Source organism: Grampus griseus (assembly GCF_964374135.1).
Source record: "Grampus griseus genome assembly, chromosome: 5".
Classification (NCBI taxonomy): Eukaryota; Metazoa; Chordata; class Mammalia; order Artiodactyla; family Delphinidae; genus Grampus; species Grampus griseus.
Genome location: NC_138998.1, coordinates 33,915,334 through 33,938,444, shown reverse-complemented (window position 1 = coordinate 33,938,444; position 23,111 = coordinate 33,915,334). Strand labels below are relative to the sequence as shown.

General features: G+C 36.9%; 1 protein-coding gene across 3 annotated transcripts; it reads left to right on the top strand.

The window, feature by feature from the left end:
• The first annotated feature begins 116 nt into the window (after nt 1–116).
• UBA5 (ubiquitin like modifier activating enzyme 5) lies at nt 117–22,797 on the top strand. 3 transcript variants are annotated; one of them, XM_082655398.1, is made up of 12 exons: nt 117–604; nt 6,809–6,854; nt 7,305–7,394; nt 10,954–11,063; nt 11,911–11,997; nt 12,667–12,751; nt 13,531–13,635; nt 13,825–13,952; nt 17,951–18,086; nt 19,464–19,539; nt 19,905–20,011; nt 20,531–22,797. In XM_082655398.1, exons 1-12 carry the CDS (start codon nt 222–224, stop codon nt 20,612–20,614), a joined length of 1,437 nt encoding a protein of 478 aa, XP_082511524.1. In that variant the 5' UTR covers nt 117–221; the 3' UTR covers nt 20,615–22,797. The 3 variants fall into 3 exon arrangements, with proteins under 3 accessions (XP_082511524.1, XP_082511525.1, XP_082511526.1); XM_082655399.1 differs by having other exon boundaries at nt 122–278; nt 20,531–22,795; XM_082655400.1 differs by lacking the exons at nt 117–604; nt 6,809–6,854 and having other exon boundaries at nt 7,344–7,389; nt 20,531–22,794.
• The last annotated feature ends 314 nt before the right edge of the window (nt 22,798–23,111 follow it).

Below are 23,111 nucleotides of genomic sequence, written 5' to 3'. Positions count from 1 at the left end.
ATTTAATGCACCGGCAGGCGGAAGACCTATAGGGTCCGGTTCAGAAAAGGGCCCGTCAGGACCTCGAGCCCAGGAATAAAAGATCCTGGTGATCCTCCTGGCCGCCCGGTTGGAAAGGCAACATCGCAGGCCGCCGGCTCTGGACACTGATGACCCGGGCCCTGCTTCGGCCCGGGCGAAGAGGGAAACTGAAAGGGCTGGTTTTTCCTTGAGGGGGAACGATGACTGCAACGCACCGGAAGCGGCGCGCTGAGAGGCTCGCGGGTGCGGCGGAGACGGTCAGTCCGGGAGGCGCTGGGAGGGCTTCCTCAGGGTTGTGGGCTAGGAAGGCCGCCGCAAGGTGCCTCCTCACATACCCCTCGCGGGCCCAGCAGGCCAACAGCGTGGGGCGGCGGCGACGTCGACGGCCGGGGCTGGGAGCGCTGGCGGCCGGGGTCCCAGCCATGACCGAGTCTGTGGAGCGGCTGCAGCAGCGGGTCGAGGAGCTGGAGCGGGAACTGGCCCAGGAGAGAAGTCGCCGGGCCCTGGGGGGCGGCGATGGAGGAGGCGGTCGGGCCCGCATCGAAAAGATGAGCCCCGAGGTGGTGGATTCCAACCCCTACAGGTGACCTGCGTGGCGGGGCGGGGAGAGGGGCGAGGTCACCGTCTTCAGGTGGTCAGGAGTGAGGCGCTCCCCGCTGCTGTCCAGCTCACACGGCCTCGCACCTCCCTTTTCTTGTTTTGGGGTCCTGTTCCCAAACGGGCAAGACCAAGTCTTAGTACTGGTGAAACGTGTTCTTCCTTTTTTTAAAAAAGCCAACTGAATCAGCCATATGGTGCTGCTCCTGTGCTTGCTGAGGACACGTATTCAGTTAACTACCGCCCCTGCTTCTATTAGTCTTCCTCGCTCAGCGTAAAACTGAGAGTAAAAACTTTCAAAAGACACCAGATGTAAAACCCGCTAAGCATAAACTTGGGAGCTTCATAAAGTCTTCTCAGTGTTTCTTAAATTGGGGGCATGGTGGAAAGAGCTGGATTAGCTCTAAAACCATTGGACTTCCCCAGGCCTGTCTGCTCCTCTCCTTTCTTCTTTTCCTAAGATTTGTTAATTCAGCGGGCGTGCACTGTCACTTTTCCTCTTCACCACAACCCTAGGAGATTGCTACTATTATTTTATCCCTAGTTTATAAGTGAGAAAAATGAGGCTTAGAGAGCTGCTGTGACCTGCCGCAGGTCATAGAGCTAACAGTAGCTAAAAAGGCCTGGACTGGCATTAGGTTTGTCTTACTCCAAAGTTCACATGGAACTGTCTCCCCAGTAAAAATAAATAAGCCATTAAGTAGTGTGGCTAAAAACTGGATAGTTTTAGAGTAGGTGAAACAGGAAAGATATTGTTGCTCTTTCTCTTCGAAGAGCAGGAGAGTTTGGATTTTAAAGAAGGGTTTTATTTATGACATATAAAGCCTCAGTGGAAGTCTTAGGGTGCGTGGTTTTTTTTTTTTTTTTTTTTTTTTAGCTGTACGCGGGCCTCTCACTGCTGTGGCCTCTCCCGTTGCGGAGCACAGGCTCCGGACGCGCAGGCTCTGTGGCCACGGCTCACGGGCCTAGCCGCTCCGCGGCATGTGGGATCTTCCCGGACCGGGGCACGAACCCGTGTCCCCTGCATTGGCAGGCGGACTCTCAACCGCTGCGCCACCAGAGAAGCCCTTTATTATTATTATTATTATTTTTTGCGTGGTTTTTTTTTTTACAACCTAAAATGCAGACCAGTATTTAGGCACAAAGATGTTAATTACAATTTTATTTGTAATAGAAAAACCTGACCAAAATTATAATTGTTCCATAATTACAAAAGAGTTTATTTTAACTCAAATTAAGTGAAATCATGCCAGATTCTTGCTTTTCTCTCATTAATATTACTACGTTTTTTTTTTGGCGGTACGCGGGCCTCTCACTGTTGTGGCCTCTCCCGTTCAGGAGCACAGGCTCCAGACGCGCAGGCTCAGCGGCCATGGCTCACGGGCCCACGGGCCCAGCTGCTGCGCGGCATGTGGGATCCTCCCAGACCGGGGCACGAACCCGTGTCCCCTGCATCGGCAGGCAGACTCTCAACCACTGCGCCACCTGGGAAGCCCTATCTTACTATGTTAAAAAAAATTTCTTTTTCTTTTAGTTTTGAGATATGAGGTGTTAACCATCCAAAATTTTTAGAGGTTGAATAAGCATGAATTGACATCTCTAATTAGAATGAGTGGGAACTATTCCATTTGGCATTCTTAAACATTTTTCAATTTTATAAATGAAAATTTTGAAATATTCCCTCCAAGAAAAGCAATGTGGATCATATATTTATTTTTTAAAATAAGTTTGTTTATTTATTTATGGCTGCGTTGGGTCTTTGTTGCTGTGTGCGGGCTTTCTCTAGTTGAGCGGGGACTACTCTTCGTTGCAGTGCACGGGCTTCTTATTGCTGTGATGGCTTCTCTTGTTGTGGAGCACAAGCTGTAGGTGTGTGGGCTTCAGTAGTTGTGGCACGTGGGCCTCAGTAATTGTGGCTCGCGGGCTCTAGACCTCAGGCTCAGTAGTTGTGGTGCACGGGCTTAGTTGCTCTGTGGCATGTGGGATCTTCCCAGACCAGGGCTCGAACCCATGTCCCCTGCATTGGCAGGCGGATTCTTAACCACTGCATCACTAGGGAAGTCCGATCATATACTTAGAATCATCTTTCAGATATCATTTTAATGTGAGATGATTCCTTGACATTGTAATGACCACAAACCTAACATTCAGAACTCAAATTTAAACATTTAGTATTTTCTATATTATTTGCACCATTTGTCTTTATTAAAACTGCTACTTAGGAGATGGCAGTTGTCACCCAAAGCTCTGCACTAGTACATGGAAATTTGATAAAGGTCAGCCTTAAGTTTTTGAATTGTTGTTCATTCAGCAAATATTTAGTGAGCACCTTTTCATCTCCAGCTGGATAATGTTATCTACCACTTATTATTATGCATAGACACTGGGAATACAAAGTAGACATGGTCATTTCTCTCCAGAGGTTACCAGATGAGTGTGAGATAGAAAAGTAAACATGGGATTGCAATATGAGTGGTAAGAAATATGATAAAGTATTGATACATGGTTATCAGAAAAAATATAGGAGAGGGATTTGTAGGTCTCTTACATCATTTTAATTGCATCAGGTGATACAGTAGAAATATAATATAAAGCCCCTGACTCTCAAAGACCTTTTGCTTTAGTTTGGGAGATTCACTGCTTGTAGAATAATGATCAACACAAGTAACTGTAAAATTGTGTGGTATGTAATATAATTAGAAGCATGTTGACTAAATGAAGAGGTGAGGAGAGGCTTTGAAATTAGAAAACCTGGTTTTAAATACTGGCTCAAAAACCCAGCTCTGAATAATTGTTTGCCATTTAGCTAATCTTGGGCAAGTTAATTAACCTGAATCTTTTCCCCCATTCATAAAAGGAGGTTGCATTCTTCTCAGCATTATATATAAAGATTAAAGAGAGCATTAAGGTAAAGATGGCAGATTGATCACAGGCATATATTATCACTGTCTACCCAATCCCACTAAAATGAAAGTAAAGGAGTTTTTAAAAAGGAATAAACCCCCACTGAAAAAAGAGGGTTTCTATAAGTAATTGGGGGATGGGTGAGTCCCTGTACTTAAAAGATTATAGTTAGACAGTTTTAGAATCTAGAAAAGGGATGGATGACTGATAACTGATTTAAAGGATCCAAAGAAATTGACTCTAAAGGCTGCAACCCAGTTTATACCACAGAATTCCCCAAAAGCTCAAGAATAGGCATAGTATTTCTAGAAGGGCTTAAGGTAGGGCTAAGAAAGATATGGCTGAAAATCTGTTGAAGAAACAACCCAGGTTCACTACTTCACTTTGGGTAGCTGGGCAAATGCCTCTTCTCTGTCAGGAGAGAAGACTAGAGATTTACTCATTGGAGAGTAAAATAGAGGATTTATATTAATAATTGAAGCAAGTCTTCATACCTGAAGAAAGGGGATTAACTAAATGTTTACATACTGAATGCTAGGACTCCCAACCTTGTTCTTCCATATAACACCCCCAAACTTACAGGCATAAAGACTTTTCAGGCTGGAAATTGAAAGATTCTTCTCTGGGGAATCTGAGAGCACCAAGAAGAGAGACTGAAAGACACTGACATTGTGGGTTTCTCAACTGATCACCCTACAGTGAAGCCCAAAGTCAAGCAATGCCCACATCCTTGCCTTTATTAGTGTCTGGCTTTTAAATATGAGCAGAATAAAGGATGAGAGAAGCTCCTAATGTGAAAGAAGGAAAATAAAATTAGTTATTTGAATAGACTATGTAAGGGGAACACAACCCAAATATTATTATTAGTATCTTCAGAAAGGAAAGATGTTATATAAATGAAACAGGACAAGTTACCAAAAAAAGAAATCATTCAGATAATTGAAAAGAATTCTTGCAAATGGAGAATGATAACAAAAGTGAAAATCTCAATAGAAGATTTGGAAAATAATGTTGAAAGAAATCCAGAGAACAGAGGAGAAAACTAAAATGGTGGACAATAGGAGAAAGAAATTAAGAGTAGAGGACTAGTCCAAGAGGTCCGACTTCCAAATAATAGAAGTTTCAGAAAGTCCAGGAAAAACAAACCAACCAAACAAGGACATCATCACGTTATTCAAGGAAATTTCCCAGAACTGAAAAAACATGTTTCCTATTTGAAAGAGTCCAACAAGTACTCAGCACAATTGATGAGAATAGATTCACTCTAAGGGACATCATGAGATTTCAGAAGCTAGAAGACACCTTAGAAATTTTTTTTTTTAACATCTTTATTGGGGTATAATTGCTTTACAATGGTGTGTTAGTTTCTGCTTTATAACAAAGTGAATCAGTCATACATAAACATATGTTCCCATATGTCTTCCCTCTTGCGTCTCCCTCCCTCCCACCCTCCCTATCCCACCCCTCCAGGCTGTCACAAAGCACGGAGCCAATATCACTGTGCCATGCGGCTGCTTCCCACTAGCTATCTACCTTACGTTTGTTAGTGTGTATATGTCCATGACTCTCTCTCGCCCTGTCACAGCTCACCCTTCCCCCTCCCCAACACCTTAGAAATTTTGAAGGAAAATGTTTCTAACAGAATTCTATACCAAGTTAAACTGTCAACTAAGTGTGTGTGTGTGTGTGTGTGTGTGTGTGTAGGTGTAGCTTTCAACGATTATGTACCCTTCAATTTGTCATTTTTATAATACATTTCTAAAAATAGAATTTTGATAAAACATTTTTAAGAAGTTTGGTAAATAACATTTTCAGACACACATGTTCTCAAAATTTACCTTCCTTGTACCCTTTACAAAGCTATGAGAAGATGTTCTTCCAACCATAGCAAGAGAATAAATTAAGAAATAATCTACAGCAGAGGCTCTCAAACTTTAGTGTGCATCACAATTACTTGGGGAGCTTGTTCAAACACAGATTGTCTAGGCCCCACATCCAAAGTTTGATTCGCTTGGTGATTATAGGGTGGGGACTCAAGAAATGATATTTCTAGCAAATTCCATAGGCCACTGATCCATAGGCCACACTTTAGAACCTTTGAGCTCTAAGGTACCAGAAGCAGGAGATTAATACAGGATGAAGAATTGAAGAGAATTTGTAATATGATGAAGGGAGAATGCAGGATGGGAGCTGTATGTGCAGTAAATGTGCACATGGGGACATGTCAGAAGATTCTAGTATATCTTTAAGAAGAAATTGCTAGAACACCTCATGTATATGACTGTATCTAGAGGAATTTTAGACAACTGGGGTTGAATTTGTGAAAATACATAGAAAAGTAAACATAAGAACAAACACAATTATTAACTTCAAGGGTGGGGATCATACAGGAAAGGGTAAATTCTAATATACTACATTGTCCAGTTGTGAACAGTATTAACATCTAACCAAAATGACCATATAACAATATCAAGAGGCTGGTGAGATGGGAAATATTTGTGTTTAATGATAAAGAGTGAAATCTTCAGATAGTACCTAAACCTGAAAATCAAGAAATAACAGTGTTAGCATGTTACTTAGAGATATCCTGGTAACAGAGTTAAAAATGAGTGAGGAGAGGAAAATGGGGGTGCAGGCCAGAACACTGCTGAGTTTCCTAACAAGCCTAATAGAACTATTTGACTCTTAAAGTGTAAACTAATGGGGATTGTATGTATATGTGTATAGTTTTAAAGTATATGTATTTTAAAAAAACCCTAAAATACTGAAGAAGATAACAGACTAGCAGTAACTAGGTAAATACCTCTTAGAGTCCTTGGTATAAGAGGTGCTTACTGAAAGTAGACATTATCCATTGTGGGCAGAGGCAACAAGTGAATGGAATTCCAGCCATGAGATTATTCTAATGTTAAACATTAAATTTGAGTTAAACATTAAATATTTACATATACTAATAAGCATGGGAAAATGTTGAAATTTCACTTTGACCCATTCTCTGGAAACAACATTTGAGTCAATAGGTCTCAATCTTGACTGCACATTAGAATGTATGAGGAACTTTTAAAAAATCTTGTTGCACAGGCTACATCTTGGAGGGAGGGTATTCAGGCATCAGTGCTGAAGTAATTTAGTTTCATCTGGTAAAAATTAGCTGAAAGATTTCTCTCTCTCTCACACTTACTGTTTCTTCTCTCACAGTTTATTTTCTGTGATGATGTATGTTTACCTATATCACTATTAATTAAAAGTTTGTAAGCCTTAAAATATTTCTTTCCTTTGTTTTAAGCCGCCTGATGGCATTGAAACGAATGGGAATTGTAAGTGACTATGAGGTAAGATAAACCCTTCCAAGTTTTTGAAGATGATTTCAGTAAATGAAAATAACTTCCGATGACATTTCCGATGAAGCATTATTGTTTATTTATTTATTTATTTTTGGCTGCATTGGGTCTTTGTTGCTGCGCGCAGGCTTTCTCTAGTTGCGGCGAGCTGGGGCTACTCTTTGTTGCGGTGTGCAGGCTTCTCACTGCGGTGGCTTCTCTTTTTGCAGAGCACGGGCTCTAGGTGTGCGGGTTTCAGTAGTTGTGGCTCGTGGGCTCTAGAGCGCAAGCTCAGTAGTTGTGGCGCATGGGCTTAGTTGCTCCACGGCATGTGGGATCTCCCCGGACCAGGGCTCGAACCTGTGTCCCCTGCATTGGCAGGCAGATTCTTAACCACTGTGCCACCAGGGAAGCCCCGATGAAGAATATTAACCAATACATATATAATTTTGCATTTTACAGAAAATCCGTACCTTTGCTGTAGCAATAGTAGGTGTTGGTGGAGTTGGCAGTGTGACTGCTGAAATGCTGACAAGATGTGGCATTGGTAAGGTAAAAACATCTCTCTTTGTCTATCATTTAGGGAACCCAATCACTTCTGGAGTAAATCAGGTACAAATTAGAATTTCTTTTCTCCTTACTAATGGCTTATTGATTTGTGGTGTATTTATTTATTTAATTTTTTTCTATCCCGGGTTTTTTTGTTTTTTAAATTGGGGTATAGTTGCTTTACAATGTTGTTTTAGTTTCTGGTGTCATCGAAGTGAATCAGTATATGTATACATATATCCCCTCCCTCTTGCACCTCCCTCCCACCCCCTTACCCCCCATCCCCCCGCATCCCACCCATCTAGATCACCACAGAGCACCAACCTGAGCTCTCAGTGCTATACAGCAGGTTCCTACTAGCAGTTTTCCACATGGTAGTGTATATAGGTCAATTCCAGTCTCCCTATTCATCCCACCTCCCTAACACCCCCTGCGGCATCTGCATGTCTGTTCTCTATGTCTGTGTCTCTATTCCTGCCCTGTAGATAGGTTCATCTGTACCATTTTTCTAGATGCCACATATATGCGTTAATATACGATATTTGTTTTTCTCTTTCCTACTTCACTCTGTATGACAGACTCTAGGTCCATGATTTGTGGTGTATTTATTCAGGTTGTTTTTTCTACCCCAGTGGGTGGGGTTAAGACATAAACCCGCCCAAAAGGAAGCTAATATTATTACTAATTAAACAAGGACTATCTGATTTTGTTCAGGAACTTTTCTGTTGGGATTTAAGTGTTTTAGACATACAAGTTTAGGAAGAAGGCTGTTAAATTGATAAAGTGTGTAGTGAAACATTGAAACATCCAAAAAATTTTTTTTAAACACAGTTTTTATATAAGACAAACTAGAAAGCATGTACCTTTCTTACTCTTGAATTTGAAATGGTGAATGCTCCAGAATTTTTTTAGCCCATACTTTTTTTTTTTTTTTTACTTTTTTCTAAAATTTTTTTTTTTGGCTGTACCGTGTGGCTTGCAGGATCTTAGTTCCCTGACCAGGGATTGAACACCCAGGGCCATGGCAGTGAAAGTGCTGAGTCCTAACCACTGGACTGCCAGGGAAGTCCCATACTATTTTCTAAAATTGATTTGATTGGGTAGGAAGGAGAAGTTAACTTTGTACCAGAAATCAGCCTACCAATCTTAGATTTGTAAAGCCAGAGTCCATGATGTTAGATAGATAGTGGTTGAATACATAAGTTTTCCACAATTGTATATCATTTTGCTAAACTTTGTGGAAAAATGTTTGCTTTATCAATGCTTTTTAATATGTTGGTCCACTCCATGCCCCAAATTCTTAAAAGGAAGTGGTTTCAAAGTTGGCACTTATTTATCAATATAGAAAAGACAACACCAAAATACTAAAAATGTTTAACATTTTAAAGGCTTTCAAGAAGTTTATAAAAGCTAGCCAGTAATTGCTTATACCTGACATATATGCCTTGGCTGATTGATCAAGGGTGGTAGAGATCATGGAGATTTGCTGGTCGCAAGTTTGAGTGTGCACTAGAATCACTTGGAAGGCTTATTAAAACAGATTGCCGGACTCTACCCCAGTGGTTTTGATTCTATAGGTTTCAGGTGGACCTAAGAATGTGCATTTCTAACAGGTTCCCAGGTGGTTCTGATGATGTTGTTCCGGGGACCATGCTTTAAGAACAGCATCACCTGGGAGCTTGTTATAAATGAAGATTCCTAGGCCCCACCCAAGACATGCTGAATCAGAATCTATATTTTAACAAGAACTCGAGGTGATTCGTAGGCATATTAAAGTTGTGGAAGTACTCCAGTATTTCTAACAAGCTTCAGGTGATGCTGATGGGGTTATCCCAGGCCCCATTTTGAGTAACAAGGGTCTAGAACAGTTAGCAAATATTTCTGTAATTAGAATCACCTTGTATGTTTAAAAAAATTCTTAGGTTCGGATTGCACCACATAATAGGTTAATCAGAACCTCTGGGGTTGAGACCTACACATTTGTATTTTTTAAATACAGTGGTTCCAGTGTAAACTCAAGTTTGTAAGCTAAGGATCTACATAGGTAAGTTTCAGAACTCTTTCTTCAATATGTAAAACAGAGAAACAAGAAGCTGTTTCATGGGGTTGCGTAGGGAAGTGGAGGATTGGAGATCCAGAGCCCACTTCTTATCCCTGAAAGTTCTGGTGTTCCTGGGGCACACTGAATCACCAGATCTAGATCAACTGCCTTATTTTACAGATGAGAATACAGTCCTAAACAGTGAAAGTGACTTACCCAGAAGCAGATCTAATTAGTGACACGGTTACTACTCACACCTCCTGTCCCCAAATATAGGATTTCCTACAACTTACTCATAAACCAGCTATGAGGCCGAAACTCAAATTTAAAACTTGGCCTGACCTAATAAATATTGTTGACTGAGGTTAAGTAAACCAAATTTTGGAGACTCTAGGTAGGGTTAGAAAGTTTCATAGAGAGTATAAGTGATATCTTTTCTAGCAAAATACTGAGAGTTACCTATGTGTTGTTTTTATGGGCTGGGTAAACATTTTTTAGTTTCTGAATTGAGAAGAAGAAAATCCCATTTTTGTTTTTATTGTTAGATTTAGGGTGCTGAGAATTATATTACAAAGTCACAGAATTTTAGATAAAGAAGGGACTTCGGGAACTGTATATCATTTTTACACTGCTTTGAATTATTCCATTGGTCTAGAGGCTCAGTTTTTTGTTTCTTGTTTTTTTGGTTCTTTTTTCCATCACTTTAGATAAATTGCATTGCTCTGCTTTCAAGTTCATTGATCCTCTTTTTCCCCTGCAATGTCTAATCTACTCTTAGTCTCATCCAATAAAAATTTAATTTTAGATAATTAAAAAAAAAAGGAACTGTGGATATACTTGGGTTCAACCTGTTCTTACTGATAAGAAATGGACCTTTCGGCCATTTTAAAGTTGTGTGAGTGTGTTTGACAAATGCTGTCATGCCTAAATATATAGCAGGAAACAACAATTAACTGATTGGTTAATAATTCTGTTTGGAATAATGTTTTAGCCGTGGCATGAGTATATATAGTGCCTTATTCATGAAAGGAATTGTGTTATACTATGGTTTTAAGTTACAGTATTTGTTTTTATCTTATTTAAAAATTTCATTTATCTAATGGGTTCTTGGTTTTTAGCCAAACATTGGAATGAAGTAGGATTTTGGCGCAGTTTGTAAAAATTACAGTGAAATGGAATGAACATTAATTTTTGAGCTAATCATTTAGAGAGGCAGTACAGTGTTGTGTTTAGGGTACAGATGCTGGATTGAGAATGCCTGAATTTGAATCTCATTTTTACTACATATTAGCTGAGTGGCTTTTGGGCATGTACCCTAGTTGTCTTATTTCTAAAACGAGGATAAGAGTACTTATATATTGTATGGTCACTAAATGAGTTAATATATGGCACCTAGTATTTCAGAATTAGTATTATTACTGTCAAACAGTTAAACCCATCAGGTGGAAAGCTGACTAGTTTGTTACTTCCAGTTTGTTTTTTGGTACGTTTTTCATCAGAATACCACTATTTTCATTTTAGTTGCTACTCTTTGACTATGACAAGGTGGAACTGGCCAATATGAACAGACTTTTCTTCCAGCCTCATCAAGCAGGATTAAGTAAAGTTCAAGCAGCAGAACATACTTTGAGGTAAATGGAATACCAGTTGAAGGCAGTGAAATTGGTGAAATCTTCCTGTGTGTATTTAGTATGAGTTAAACTAACATATAAATGCACCTGTATTTTCCTTTATAAAAATGCAGGTTTCACTTATACAAAAAGAATTTTCTTACCTCTTTGATCTGGGTTGGCAGCCTCTTTTTTGAGAGTAAATACTTTATGCTTTGAGAGCCATATGGTTTCTGTCAAAACTGCTCAACTATGCAGTTGTAGTAGCTGTAGGCAATATATCAATAAAAGTGAATGAGCACGACTGCTCCAATAAAAACTTTATTTATGGACTCTGAAATTTAAATTTCATATAAAATTTTACATCATGAAATATTGTTCTTCTTTTGACTTTTTTGTTTTCTTGCAACCATTTAAAAATGTAGAAACTATTCTTAGCTTGCAGAACTTACAAAAAAAAAAAAGGTGGCAGGGTGGTAGTCAGATTTGGCCCAAGAGCCAGACTTTGCCAACCCTTACTCTAGGACGGTTCTTTGTGGTCCTAAACATATTTGCACTGAATTGGATAAGAAACAAAGAAGCTCTTCTGTCAGGCTGAACTGTAGCTAACAGAGGTAATAAAGGTTTAATTCCCAACACATAGATTGTGGGAATATTTTTGTAATCCTTCTGACAGTCTACGTGTTTTGAACCTGGTCCTTGAAGTGGGGCAAAAGAGGTAGAAGAGGACTTTGGATTTTCTTTGAGTGGCTTGAATGCCATTTCTCTAACATCTGTTAAATGATTTTTAGCTCTTTTAGTTCTTTATCTTGCTTTCTCTTACTGTTTTACTAGTAGTTTTTATAATCATTCCGTTTTTCCCTCTTAGGAACATTAATCCTGATGTTCTTTTTGAAGTACACAACTACAATATAACCACAGTAGAAAACTTTGAACATTTCATGAATAGAATAAGGTAAAATTTTATTTATGAATATTTTGCACAATGTCCAGCTCATTTTAAGTATTATTAGAAAATCTGTCAATGATTAATTAATTCACTGAGTTGGTAGGTTGATATATATTTTGTTTTTAAAATAGTTTTTAAATTTTTTGTGTAATTTTTATGTATTGGGAGCTCAGTAAAAAACATATATTGTCCAAAAAACTATAGTAACAACACAATAAAAACAAATCTAAAAAAACCTGTTATTATGATATAACAAGGGGCCTCAATTATGAGTTCTGTGTTATAGATTATACTTCTATCTGAAAGTGGTTTTCTGCAGACTAACACCATTGAAATATTCGATTGTATTCAGTTAACTTTATTACATTTACATTTGTAGTGAAACATGAGTAAAAGTCTGTGAAAGCTGATAGGGAAATGGTAACTTTTGTGAACAGATTTTATATTTCTCACACCCTTTTACATCTTGTATAAGAAATACTGTAATATCATTGATATTATGTTCGTAATAGTGAATACTCAATGTATACTGGGTCTTTAATATTAAATGCTATGTTATAATTATACTCAAACATTTACTGAAAGACTAAATGTATTGACTGAACAAATAAAGTCTAATTAGAGTGTATTTTGTGTCCTGATTTTTTTCAAATAAAATTTATTTTCTTTGCCTAGTAATGGTGGATTAGAAGAAGGAAAACCTGTTGACCTAGTTCTTAGCTGTGTGGACAATTTTGAAGCTCGAATGACAATAAATACAGTGAGTATTCCTATTGTATAATGTGTTATATTCATGGATTTATCTATTTTCCTGTATATTCTGTCAGTATATATTCCGCATTCTGAAAATAGTTCTGCATTTAAACCCTTTGATAATGTGTTTTGTTTGTTTTTAATGTTCTCTTATCCTGTTTTTGAAATTTATTCTAATGTGACCTATCTAGCCTTGTTGGTGTGGCATATATTTCAGTATCCTACTCTCTCTTATGCCAATAGAGCAAACTAAAACAGCAGATAATTCTGATGTACAATTTTTAAAATGAATGAATATCTTATAATACTGTCTTATTCTTGGTCGGCATTGGTTTTTACTTTTGTTGATTTATTTTAAGTAAATGTATAAATGTGTATAAATTGCCCTACACACATGATTTCTCAAAACTAAAACTGAATTCTTTTTCTTTTGAATTACTGTGTTTTCAACTTTGCAAATGACATTTTGCATTTTTTTGTTGCTGAAATTATTTTAGAAAAATGAAGTTTTACATTAATCTAATAAGAAATCCAATAAACTATGGTTCAATTTAATTAGATATTTATATTGACTGCTTACCTGAATGCTATCAGTTTCTTTTTTAAGGAGAGTGGCGATTGCTAAGGAATTCCATTATTTACAACTTTCTTCTTTGTTTCTGAAAATTAATTTTTAAAAACTCTTTGTAATTCATTTAAACTCCAGTTTTTCATGAAAAGAACTTATGGTAAATTACTTCTTGCTTTTTTATGTTCTTTCTTGTGTTTTCACCTATTTCTATTAAGGCTTGTAATGAGCTTGGACAAACATGGATGGAGTCTGGGGTCAGTGAAAATGCAGTTTCAGGGCATATACAGCTCATAATTCCTGGAGAATCTGCTTGTTTTGCGGTATGCATGATTCATTTTGGGTTATTATTTTTCACTGTTAAGTACTGGAGTTCCTAGGGGCATTGAAAATGTTTACAATTCGAAGAAAAGACCAAACTTTGAATGAATTTGATGGAATATTATTTGGAATAACTTATACTTTTTTCCCTTTCTTTTGAAATATATTTTCTTTTATTCTTTTTCATGTAGTGTGCTCCACCGCTTGTAGTTGCTGCAAATATTGATGAGAAGACTCTGAAACGAGAAGGTGTTTGTGCAGCCAGTCTTCCTACCACTATGGGAGTGGTTGCTGGGATCTTGGTACAAAATGTGTTAAAGTGAGTGAAGGATAATTTTTCTGAATAGTCTTGTTTGCTTTTGACAAACATTTCAAATATTGGAATTACTAGCTAAGTATTTAATTTGTTTTTTTAATTTTAAATACACATATTTAAAAATTTTATGTATAATATGTGTATACCTTTATATATAAATATATTTAATTTAAATATATATTAATATTACATATATCAACAAACATATATTTGTGTTACTCTCTATTTGGCATAGTTCTTGTTCAATGGTACAGTGGTATTGTATATTTATTTATGAAGCATTAACCAAATGATTTAAATTTCTGCACATCTGGCCAAAGGGTGAAGACCCATAAACACACTCGCTTCCACTGTCTTGGTTTAACATTTCTAAAAATAATATGAATGTGATTAAACATTAACTAGGGTTATATCTCTGCTATCCGTAAACAGATACCCAGCAACCGCACCATCTGAACTATAACTAATAAAGACAAACGTTTCTTTGAAGCTAAAATTAATGTCATAGAGGTTTTTTGTTTTGTTTGTTTTTTGTTTTTTGTTTTTTGCGGTACGAGGGCCTCTCACTGTTGTGGCCTCTCCCGTTGCGAAGCACAGGCTCTGGACGCACAGGCTCAGCGGCCATGGCTCACGGGCCCAGCTGCTCCGCGGCACGTGGGATCTTCCCGGACCGGGGCACGAACCTGTGTCCCCTGCATCAGCAGGAGGACTCTCAACCACTGCGCCACCAGGGAAGCCCTGTCATAGAGTTTTTGAACCAACTCATACTTTATGAAAAGCAGAACTGCTTTAGTTGTGCCTTGACTCAGGCCATTTTTTCCCCTCACTTTACAATGTTAATAAGCTTGGTTATGTTTCTTAAGCATCCAGTATAATAAGAACAAATTGCAGGGCTTCCCTGGTGGCGCAGTGGTTGAGGGTCCGCCTGCCGATGCAGGGGACACGGGTTCGTGTCCCGGTCCGGGAGGATCCCATGTGCTGTGGAGCGGCTGGGCCCGTGGGCCGTGGCCGCTGGGCCTGCGCGTCCGGAGCCTTGCTCCGCAACAGGAGAGGCCACGGCGGTAAGAGGCCCGCGTACCGCAAAAAAAAAAAAAACAACAAAAAAAACAAATTGCAACATGTTACAGGGAGGCACTCTAATATCATTTATCAGCCATCAGCAAAGAAATACCAGAATACATAAGAACCCTCAAGACAACTGTCTGGGGCTGTTTCAGATGAGACAAATTGCCTGTCAAATTTCAGTAGGTCTTAATCTAAACACAACATTTTACAGTATGTTATGAAGAAGGGAAAAAAAAATCATGGCTACAAAGTATTCTCTTACCAGTGTGTCATATCTAGCCAACCCTCTATTGATGGACATTTAGGCTACTTACAGATTCTTTTGCTATTATTAACAGTGCTGCAAAAAGCATCTTGCATATATCTTTGTAGAGTAGATTTTTGTACAGTGTGAATTTTTAGAAGTGGAATTTGAATTTCTAAGTTTATGCAATACTTACTTTGACAGATATTACTAAATTTCTCCTTCAAAAGGTTGGTACATTTCCATGACAGTGTGGGAGTACCTGGTTTGTCCACATTTTTGGTAACATTGGGTGTCATCAAACTTTTTTTTTTGAAGTATAGTTAATTTACAGTGTTGTGTTAGTTTCAGGTGTACAGCAAAGTGATATATATTCTTTTTCAGATTCTTTTCCATTATAGGTTATTACAAGATACTGAGTATAGTTCCCTGTGCTATACATTAGGTCCTTGTTGTTAACCTATTTTATATACAGTAGTGTGTATATCCCAAACTCCTAACTTATCCTCCTCCCTCCTCGCCCCCCTCCCACTATCCCCTTTGTTTTCTATGTCTGAGTCTGTTTATGTTTTGTAAATAAGTTCATTTGTATCAATTTTTTAGATTCCACATATAAGTGATATCATATGATATTTGTCTTTCTCTGTCTGACTTCACTTAGTCTGATAATCTCTAGGTCCATCCATGTTGCTGCAAATGGCATTATTTCATTCTTTTTTATGGCTGAGTAATATTCCATTGTATATATATACCACATCTTTATCCATTCATCTGTTGATGGACAAGGTTGCTTCCATGTCTTGGCTATTGTAAATAGTGCTGCTGTGAACATTGGGGTGCATGTATCTTTTTGAATTAGAGTTTTCTCTGGATAGATGCCCAGGAGTGGGATTGCTGCATCATATGATAACTCTGTTTTTAGTTTTTTAAAGAACTTCTGTTCTGCATAGTGGCTGCACCAATATACATTCTCACCAACAGTGTAGGAGGGGTCCTTTTTCTCCACACCCTCTCCAGCATTTATTATTTGTAGACTTTGTGATGAAGGCCATTCTGACCAGTGTGACGTGATACCTTATTGTGGTTTTGATTTGCATTTCTCTAATGATTAATGATGTTGAGCATTTTTTCATGTGCCTATTGGCCATCTGCATGTCTTCTTTGGAGAAATGTCTGTTTAGGTCTTCTGCCCATTTTTTGATTGGGTTGTTTGTTTTTTTGATATTGAGCTATATGAGCTGTTTGTATATTTGGAAATTAATCCCTTGTTGGTAGCATTGTTTGCAAATATTTTCTCCCAGTCCGTAGGTTGTTTTTTAATTTTTTTTATGGTTTCCTTCACTGTGCAAAAGCTTTTAAGTTTAATTAGGTCCCATTTGTTTATTTTTGTTTTTATTTCCATCACTCTAGGAGACAGATCCAAAAAAATATTTCTGTGATTTATGTCAAAGAGTGTTCTGCTTATGCTTTTCTCTAGGAGTTTTATAGTACCCAGTTTTACATTTAGGTCTTTAATCCATTTTGAGTTTAGTTTTGTATGTGGTGTTAGAGTCATCAAACTCCTTTATCTTTGTCAATTTGATAGGTGAAAAATGGGTATCTCATTTTAATTTCCAGTTGTGAAAAGGGTTGAGCACTTATATTTTTCTGTGAATTGTCTTCTCACATCCTTTGCTCAGTTTTTTTTGTCTTTCCTTGTTGTATATTAAGAACATGCATTCGCAGATTTTTTCCTTTTGTTGTTTATCTTTTGTACATGATTTTTCAGCTTTTCTATAAGCTTCTAAAAGGAATCAGATTTGACTGGAAGGGGAGCACAGGGAGCTTTATGGCATACTGGAAATGCACTATACAGTCTGCCCACCATTTCCTTGGGTTCTGCATTTGTGGATTCAACCAACTGTGGATCGAAAATATTAAAAAAAAAAAATTCCGGAAAGTTCCAAAAGCAAAACTTGAATTTGCCACAAGCTTCCAACTATTTATATAGCATCTGCATTGTATTTACAACTATTTACATAGCATTTACATTGTATTAGGTATTATAAGTAATCTAGAGATGATTTAAAATATATGGGAGGATGTGCACAGTTTATATGCAAATACTATACCACTTTATATAAGGGGCTTAATTTTGGTATCCTGTGGGTGGGGGGTGTTCTGGAACCAATCTCCCATAGATACTGAGTGCCAACTATATTTTGATCTGGTAGTGAATATTACATGGGTGAATACTTTTGTAACATTTTATTGAGATTTAATACAAATTTAAGATTGTAAACTTTGCAGCAAGTTATATATAAACAACTTTAAAAAATTAGATTTAGTACCATATCTCAGAGATTTTTAAGATACACTTCTGCCACATAACTTCTGTGAAATTAATATGCTTCTTAAAGTTGTTGACATGTCATAGTTTAATTGGCAGCATTTTATCTTTATTACATGTTCAAAAAATAATAGTGCATTCTATGGTTGATGAAATGGAGTAGCCTTTCTTCACTGCATTAATTCAACAAAATCTACTATAAGCCAGGCCCTGTAAACAAGATAAGAAATTTGTTTTCTGGGTTGCTTGTTACAAAAATCATTACCTTCTTTAAAGTCATTTTTTAAAAAGTCAGTTACTTTTTTTCTAATACTTTTATGGTTTTATTTCTTTAGTTAAGTCTACTTTGATTTGTTTTTCTAGGTTTCTGTTAAATTTTGGTACTGTTAGTTTTTACCTTGGATACAATGCAATGCAGGATTTTTTCCCTACTATGTCCATGAAGCCAAATCCTCAGTGTGATGACAGAAATTGTAGGAAGCAACAGGAAGAATATAAGGTATATGTCAATGTGTCACAATGCATGAGAGATCATATTGCATAGGACAATAACTTAAAAAAGAAAAAATTATTTAGATTTGGAATACAAGGTAAATGGATTCTGGATTTTTAAAGGTTTAATTTATTCACCATAATTTAACATGAAAATTCTGTTCAAAGTCCTTTCTTGCTTTTGGTAAGATAAAACTGTCTGAATTCATTAAAAAAAATTTTTTTTTTAATTTTAATTTTTTTAAACTAAAATATACTTGATGTATTGATACAATATTATGTTAGTTTCAGGTGTACCACATAGTGATTTGACATTTGCTTACATTATGAAATAAGCACCATGATAAGTCCAGTTATCATCAGTCCCCATACAAAGTTATTACAATATTATTGACCATATTCCTTATGCTGTAAATTTTATCCATGACTTATTTATTATATAATTATAGGTTTATACCTCTTTATCCCCTTCACCTGTTTCACTCCCCACCTCCCCTATGGCAACATCATTTGTTTTCTGTATCTGTGAGTCTCTTTTCATTTTGTTTTGTTTTTAGATCCCACATTTAAGTGAGATTATATGGTATTTATTTCATTTAGCATAATACCTTCTAGTTCCATCCATGTTGTCACAAATAGTAAAGATTCTTTTTTATGGCTGAATAATATTCCATTGTATATATGTACCACATTTTCTTTATCCATTTATCTGTTGATGGACACTTAGGTTGCTTCCATGTCTTGGCTGTTGTAAATAGTGCTGCAGTGAACATTGGAGTGCATATATCTTTTTTTTGTTTTGTTTTGTTTTTTTGTTTTTTGCGGTACGCGGGGCTCCGGATGCACAGGCTCAGTGGCCATGGCTCACGGGCCTAGCTGCTCTGCGGCATGTGGGATCTTCCCAGACCGGGGCAAGAACCCGTGTCCCCTGCATCGGCAGGCGGACTCTCAACCATTGCGCCACCAGGGAAGCCTGCATATATCTTTTGAGTTAGTGTTTTTGTTTTCTTAAAAAAAAATACCCAGAAGTGAAATTGCTGGATCATATGGTAGTTGTATTTTTAATATTTTGAAGCACCTCCATACTGTTTAGTGGCTGCAACAATTTACAGTCCCAGCAACAGTGCACAAGGTTTCCCTTTTTTCCATATCCTCGCCAACACTTGTTATTTGTTGTCTTTTTGATAATAGTCATTCTGACAGGTGTTACCTCATTTTGGTTTTGATTTGCATTTCCCTGATGATTAGTGATATGTGTCTGCTAACTATCTGCATGTCTTCCTTAGAAAAAAGCCTATCTGAATTCTTGGTTCTGATCAATTCTGACTGATGTTTCAGAGAACTGAAAATGAGTAAAAACACTGATACTGTTTGATTTCTACAGAAAAAGGTAGCAGCACTGCCCACACAGGAGGTTGTTCAAGAAGAGGAAGAAATAATACATGACGACAATGAGTGGGGTAAGAATTGTTTCATAAATTGAAATGGCAGCATAAAACAATCTTTTATGGGAGGGAAACTGATTATAATTAAGATATACAAATTTTTTTTTTTTTTGCGGTATGCGGGCCTCTCACTGTTGTGGCCTCTCCCGCTGCCGGAGCACAGGCTCCGGACACGCAGCCTCAGTGGCCATGGCTCACGGGCCCAGCCACTCCGCGGCACGTGGGATCCTCCCACACCAGGGCACAAACCCACGTCCCCTGCATCGGCAGGTGGACTCCCAACCACTGCGCCACCAGGGAAGCCCGATATACAAGTTTTGAATGATTATTGCTCATTAAGTTCCTTAAAAACTGTTTTAAGATCAAGTTTAACCTTACAGGTATTGAGTTGGTATCTGAGGTTTCAGAAGAGGAACTGAAAAATTCTTCAGGTCCAATTCCTGACTTACCTGAAGGAATTACAGTGGCATATACAGTTCCGCAAAAGGTACATCTAAAATGTTTACCATAAGTAAATATAAGAGAAAATTTCTATTTATTTTCTTTCATCTTCAACCTATTTTATAATGCCAATGCAGTATTTCCTATTTTAGGTGTTTTACATTATAGGCATTAAGATTTGTGAAAGAGAGAGTTATTCAGTGTTAATATGGAAATACAGGCACAGCACAGTTTAAACTGTTTGAAAACATAGATGTAAAATAGTTTTGCTCACTCATTTGTGGATCAAGTGAAATAGATTTTGATTAAATGACAGTACCATTTTTTTTGTATATTGATAAGTTTTAGCCACAATATCATTTAAAAATACCACTTCTGTAGAGATCTCAAGAACATTGAAATTACTGCTTGTCTATCCTAAAAATTAGAAGGCATATTTATTAAAGAAATTGTACTTTGTAAACTTGCTGAACATGGTTAAGGCTTACTGATTATATGTTCCTAAGCATTAAGAACTTTATTTAATGGGTTATTTTTTCACCATGTTTCCCTCATTTATGGATAGCAAGAAGATCCTGTACCTGAAGTAACAGTGGAAGATTCTGGTGAAAGCTTGGAAGACCTCATGGCCAAGATGAAGAACATGTAAATAATGGACTGGCCTGTATTGTATTTCCTGTGTCTAAACCTGTTCCCTAGCAATTAAAAAGAAAATCATTTAAAACTGAGAAAACTTAGGGCAACATCAGTTGATGTATAATCTTCACTGAATTGTTATACTGTTTAAAAATGCTGTGACTATTGCTTGTTACTCCCCCCCACCTTCAACTAAATCAGAAACTCTCCTAAAACTCATGTTTCATTCTAGTAAGAAAACTTCAAAGGATTATTGCAGGCAGTTATAAATCTTATTTAAAACTTAGCCATTGAACTGTTTTGGCCTTTTGGGAGGGGTGGGAAGAAAGGACCAATTTGATTTGCCTGAGGCCATGGACAACAGAATAGTGTGTGGTCAAATATAGGGAAAGGACAAGAGGTACAACCTATTGATTAGAGCCAGCAGGCATCTACTCATTGTGTTTGGAATTGCTCTCTACAGGAAAACTGCCCACTACTACTAACTTGAGCAACAATGAATTTCAAATAGTAAACCTATAAAATAAAAACATCCTTTCAAATGTTTCCTGATGAAACACAAGCTGAAATACAGTCATTGGAAAAGTTTGTAAACCTCTGAATTATATATTCAAAACAAGACAGAGGCAAATAAGAGGAAGCTTTCTTCATGGATAGACAGATAAAGATATTTTCAGGATGTACAAATTATATTTCTGCACTGATTAAGAAAAAGCATATCATCTATGGAACATATATCTGAGTCAGTGTGCTTTATTGAGCAAAAGATAAATTTAGGCTAAGATCATCTAAATTATACCCATCATATGGGCTACCTTCTAATACTTTATTTTATTTGAATTTGATTCCGTGGGTAATTAGACATTGGCAAAGGTTTGTCCTGGTTAACAGACAATAAAAGAGGTCTAAATTGCCTCTGCAATGACTGACATGTATTTCTTCACAGGGAAGAGTGTATTTTCCCTGATTGTGACCACTAAATCGTAATTTGATAAACTGGTTTTCTCTGGATTTTGCATACAAATAATGAAGACTTAGAGAACGTTGTTGGAAATAAATTCCTAATGGTTTGGAGACTAATAAAGACACCTGCATGTGTAACCATTATCTGTAGGCTGGTACTATGCTAGTCTCCTATTTTGATGACTTTTTTGCTCTGAAAAGATATAAATGTCTAAATTCTATGTCTAGGAGGAAAATGTCATTAAAAAATTAAAAGTGCATTTCCCACTTGTAAAGTAAAATTCTAAAAATAATTTCAGAAAGCCCCAAATATCAAATATGTTTAATATATTAGCTTTGAGATTTTAGCATACTGCGATTCTTATGTTTAGAGTGATGTCAGGAAAGTATGGGGATAGTTTTTCTAGCCTTGAAACATATTTACGTTGCCTTAGTAGGTCATTTGTTGTTTAAATTTTTCGTGTAGTCATCTGTAAAATAACTTTTCTAGTTTCTAGAGATGCTTTGAATTTCAAAAAAGAAATGCAGTCTTTCTAAGTCCCATTCCTTTGGTATACTAATTTGGTACCTCTGGTACACTAATTTGGTAAGGCTTTTACTTATAAGTTTATATAGTTTGATAAATAGCTAGAATCTACTATCCTTTTTTAAAAAAATTTTTATTGGAGTATAGTTGATTTACAATATGCATTAGTTTCAGGTGTACACAAATTGAAACAGTTATACATATACATATTAGAACCTGCTATCTTCTAAAGACCTTTTTTTATCTGTTCTTAATTTGGCACTGTACCCTGCTGGTGTCTTATACTGTACCAAATCTTATCTAATTTTTTTGTCTTATATCTTCCATTAAAGTTATTATTTTAGCAGAAAAAAATCTGGTAACAAGTATCTTTTGTAACCTAGAGAGCTCTCTTGACAATCTGTATGCCATGAAAACTTGTATATATGTAGGCAGCTATGAAAAATTAATCATCACTGGATTTTACATTACTAAATAAACCCATAGTGCTTGACCAGATTTATAACACTATTGTTTCTAGTGTGAAAGATGGAAACACTCCCAAAATTGCCTTAGCACAAAGGCTCTAAATTACAGTAAAACAAACAATATGTTCAACTTTAATCCCTTGTTAATTGTTAGTGGGAAGTTAATTTGTGGTATTACTCAAATGCTTTATGTAAATAGTAAAAAAAAAAGTAATGTAGTATGCGTTTCTTTATGTAAAATTACTCCCTGAATACCTATAAACACACTGACCAACCCAAAAAGGTAATAAACATTTAACAATATTAATGAAGCTTTGACCACCCCATCACATTTTTTTTAATATTTTTCTTTCTGTAAAGTATTAATGAATGAAAATTATAACTACCATAGTTTGGAGCCTACCAATTCCGATTTATAAATGTCTGAAAGCTACATTTTTCATTGTGAAAGGTGTATATTAATGTGCACATAATTATCCTATTTGAGTACCTCAAATACAAAGAAATGACTGTCTCAGCTATTTTTATCTTTTTAAGTAGGCATTCTACATGAA

Excerpts from the sequence above, each read along its gene's own strand:
- UBA5 (XM_082655398.1), top strand. The coding sequence starts at position 222 with ATGACTGCAACGCACCGGAAGCGGCGCGCTGAGAGGCTCGCGGGTGCG. Across the intron at positions 6,855-7,304 it reads GAATTGTAAGTGACTATGAG|AAAATCCGTACCTTTGCTGT; the intron begins GTAAGATAAACC and ends TGCATTTTACAG. Across the intron at positions 13,636-13,824 it reads GAGAATCTGCTTGTTTTGCG|TGTGCTCCACCGCTTGTAGT; the intron begins GTATGCATGATT and ends TTTTTCATGTAG.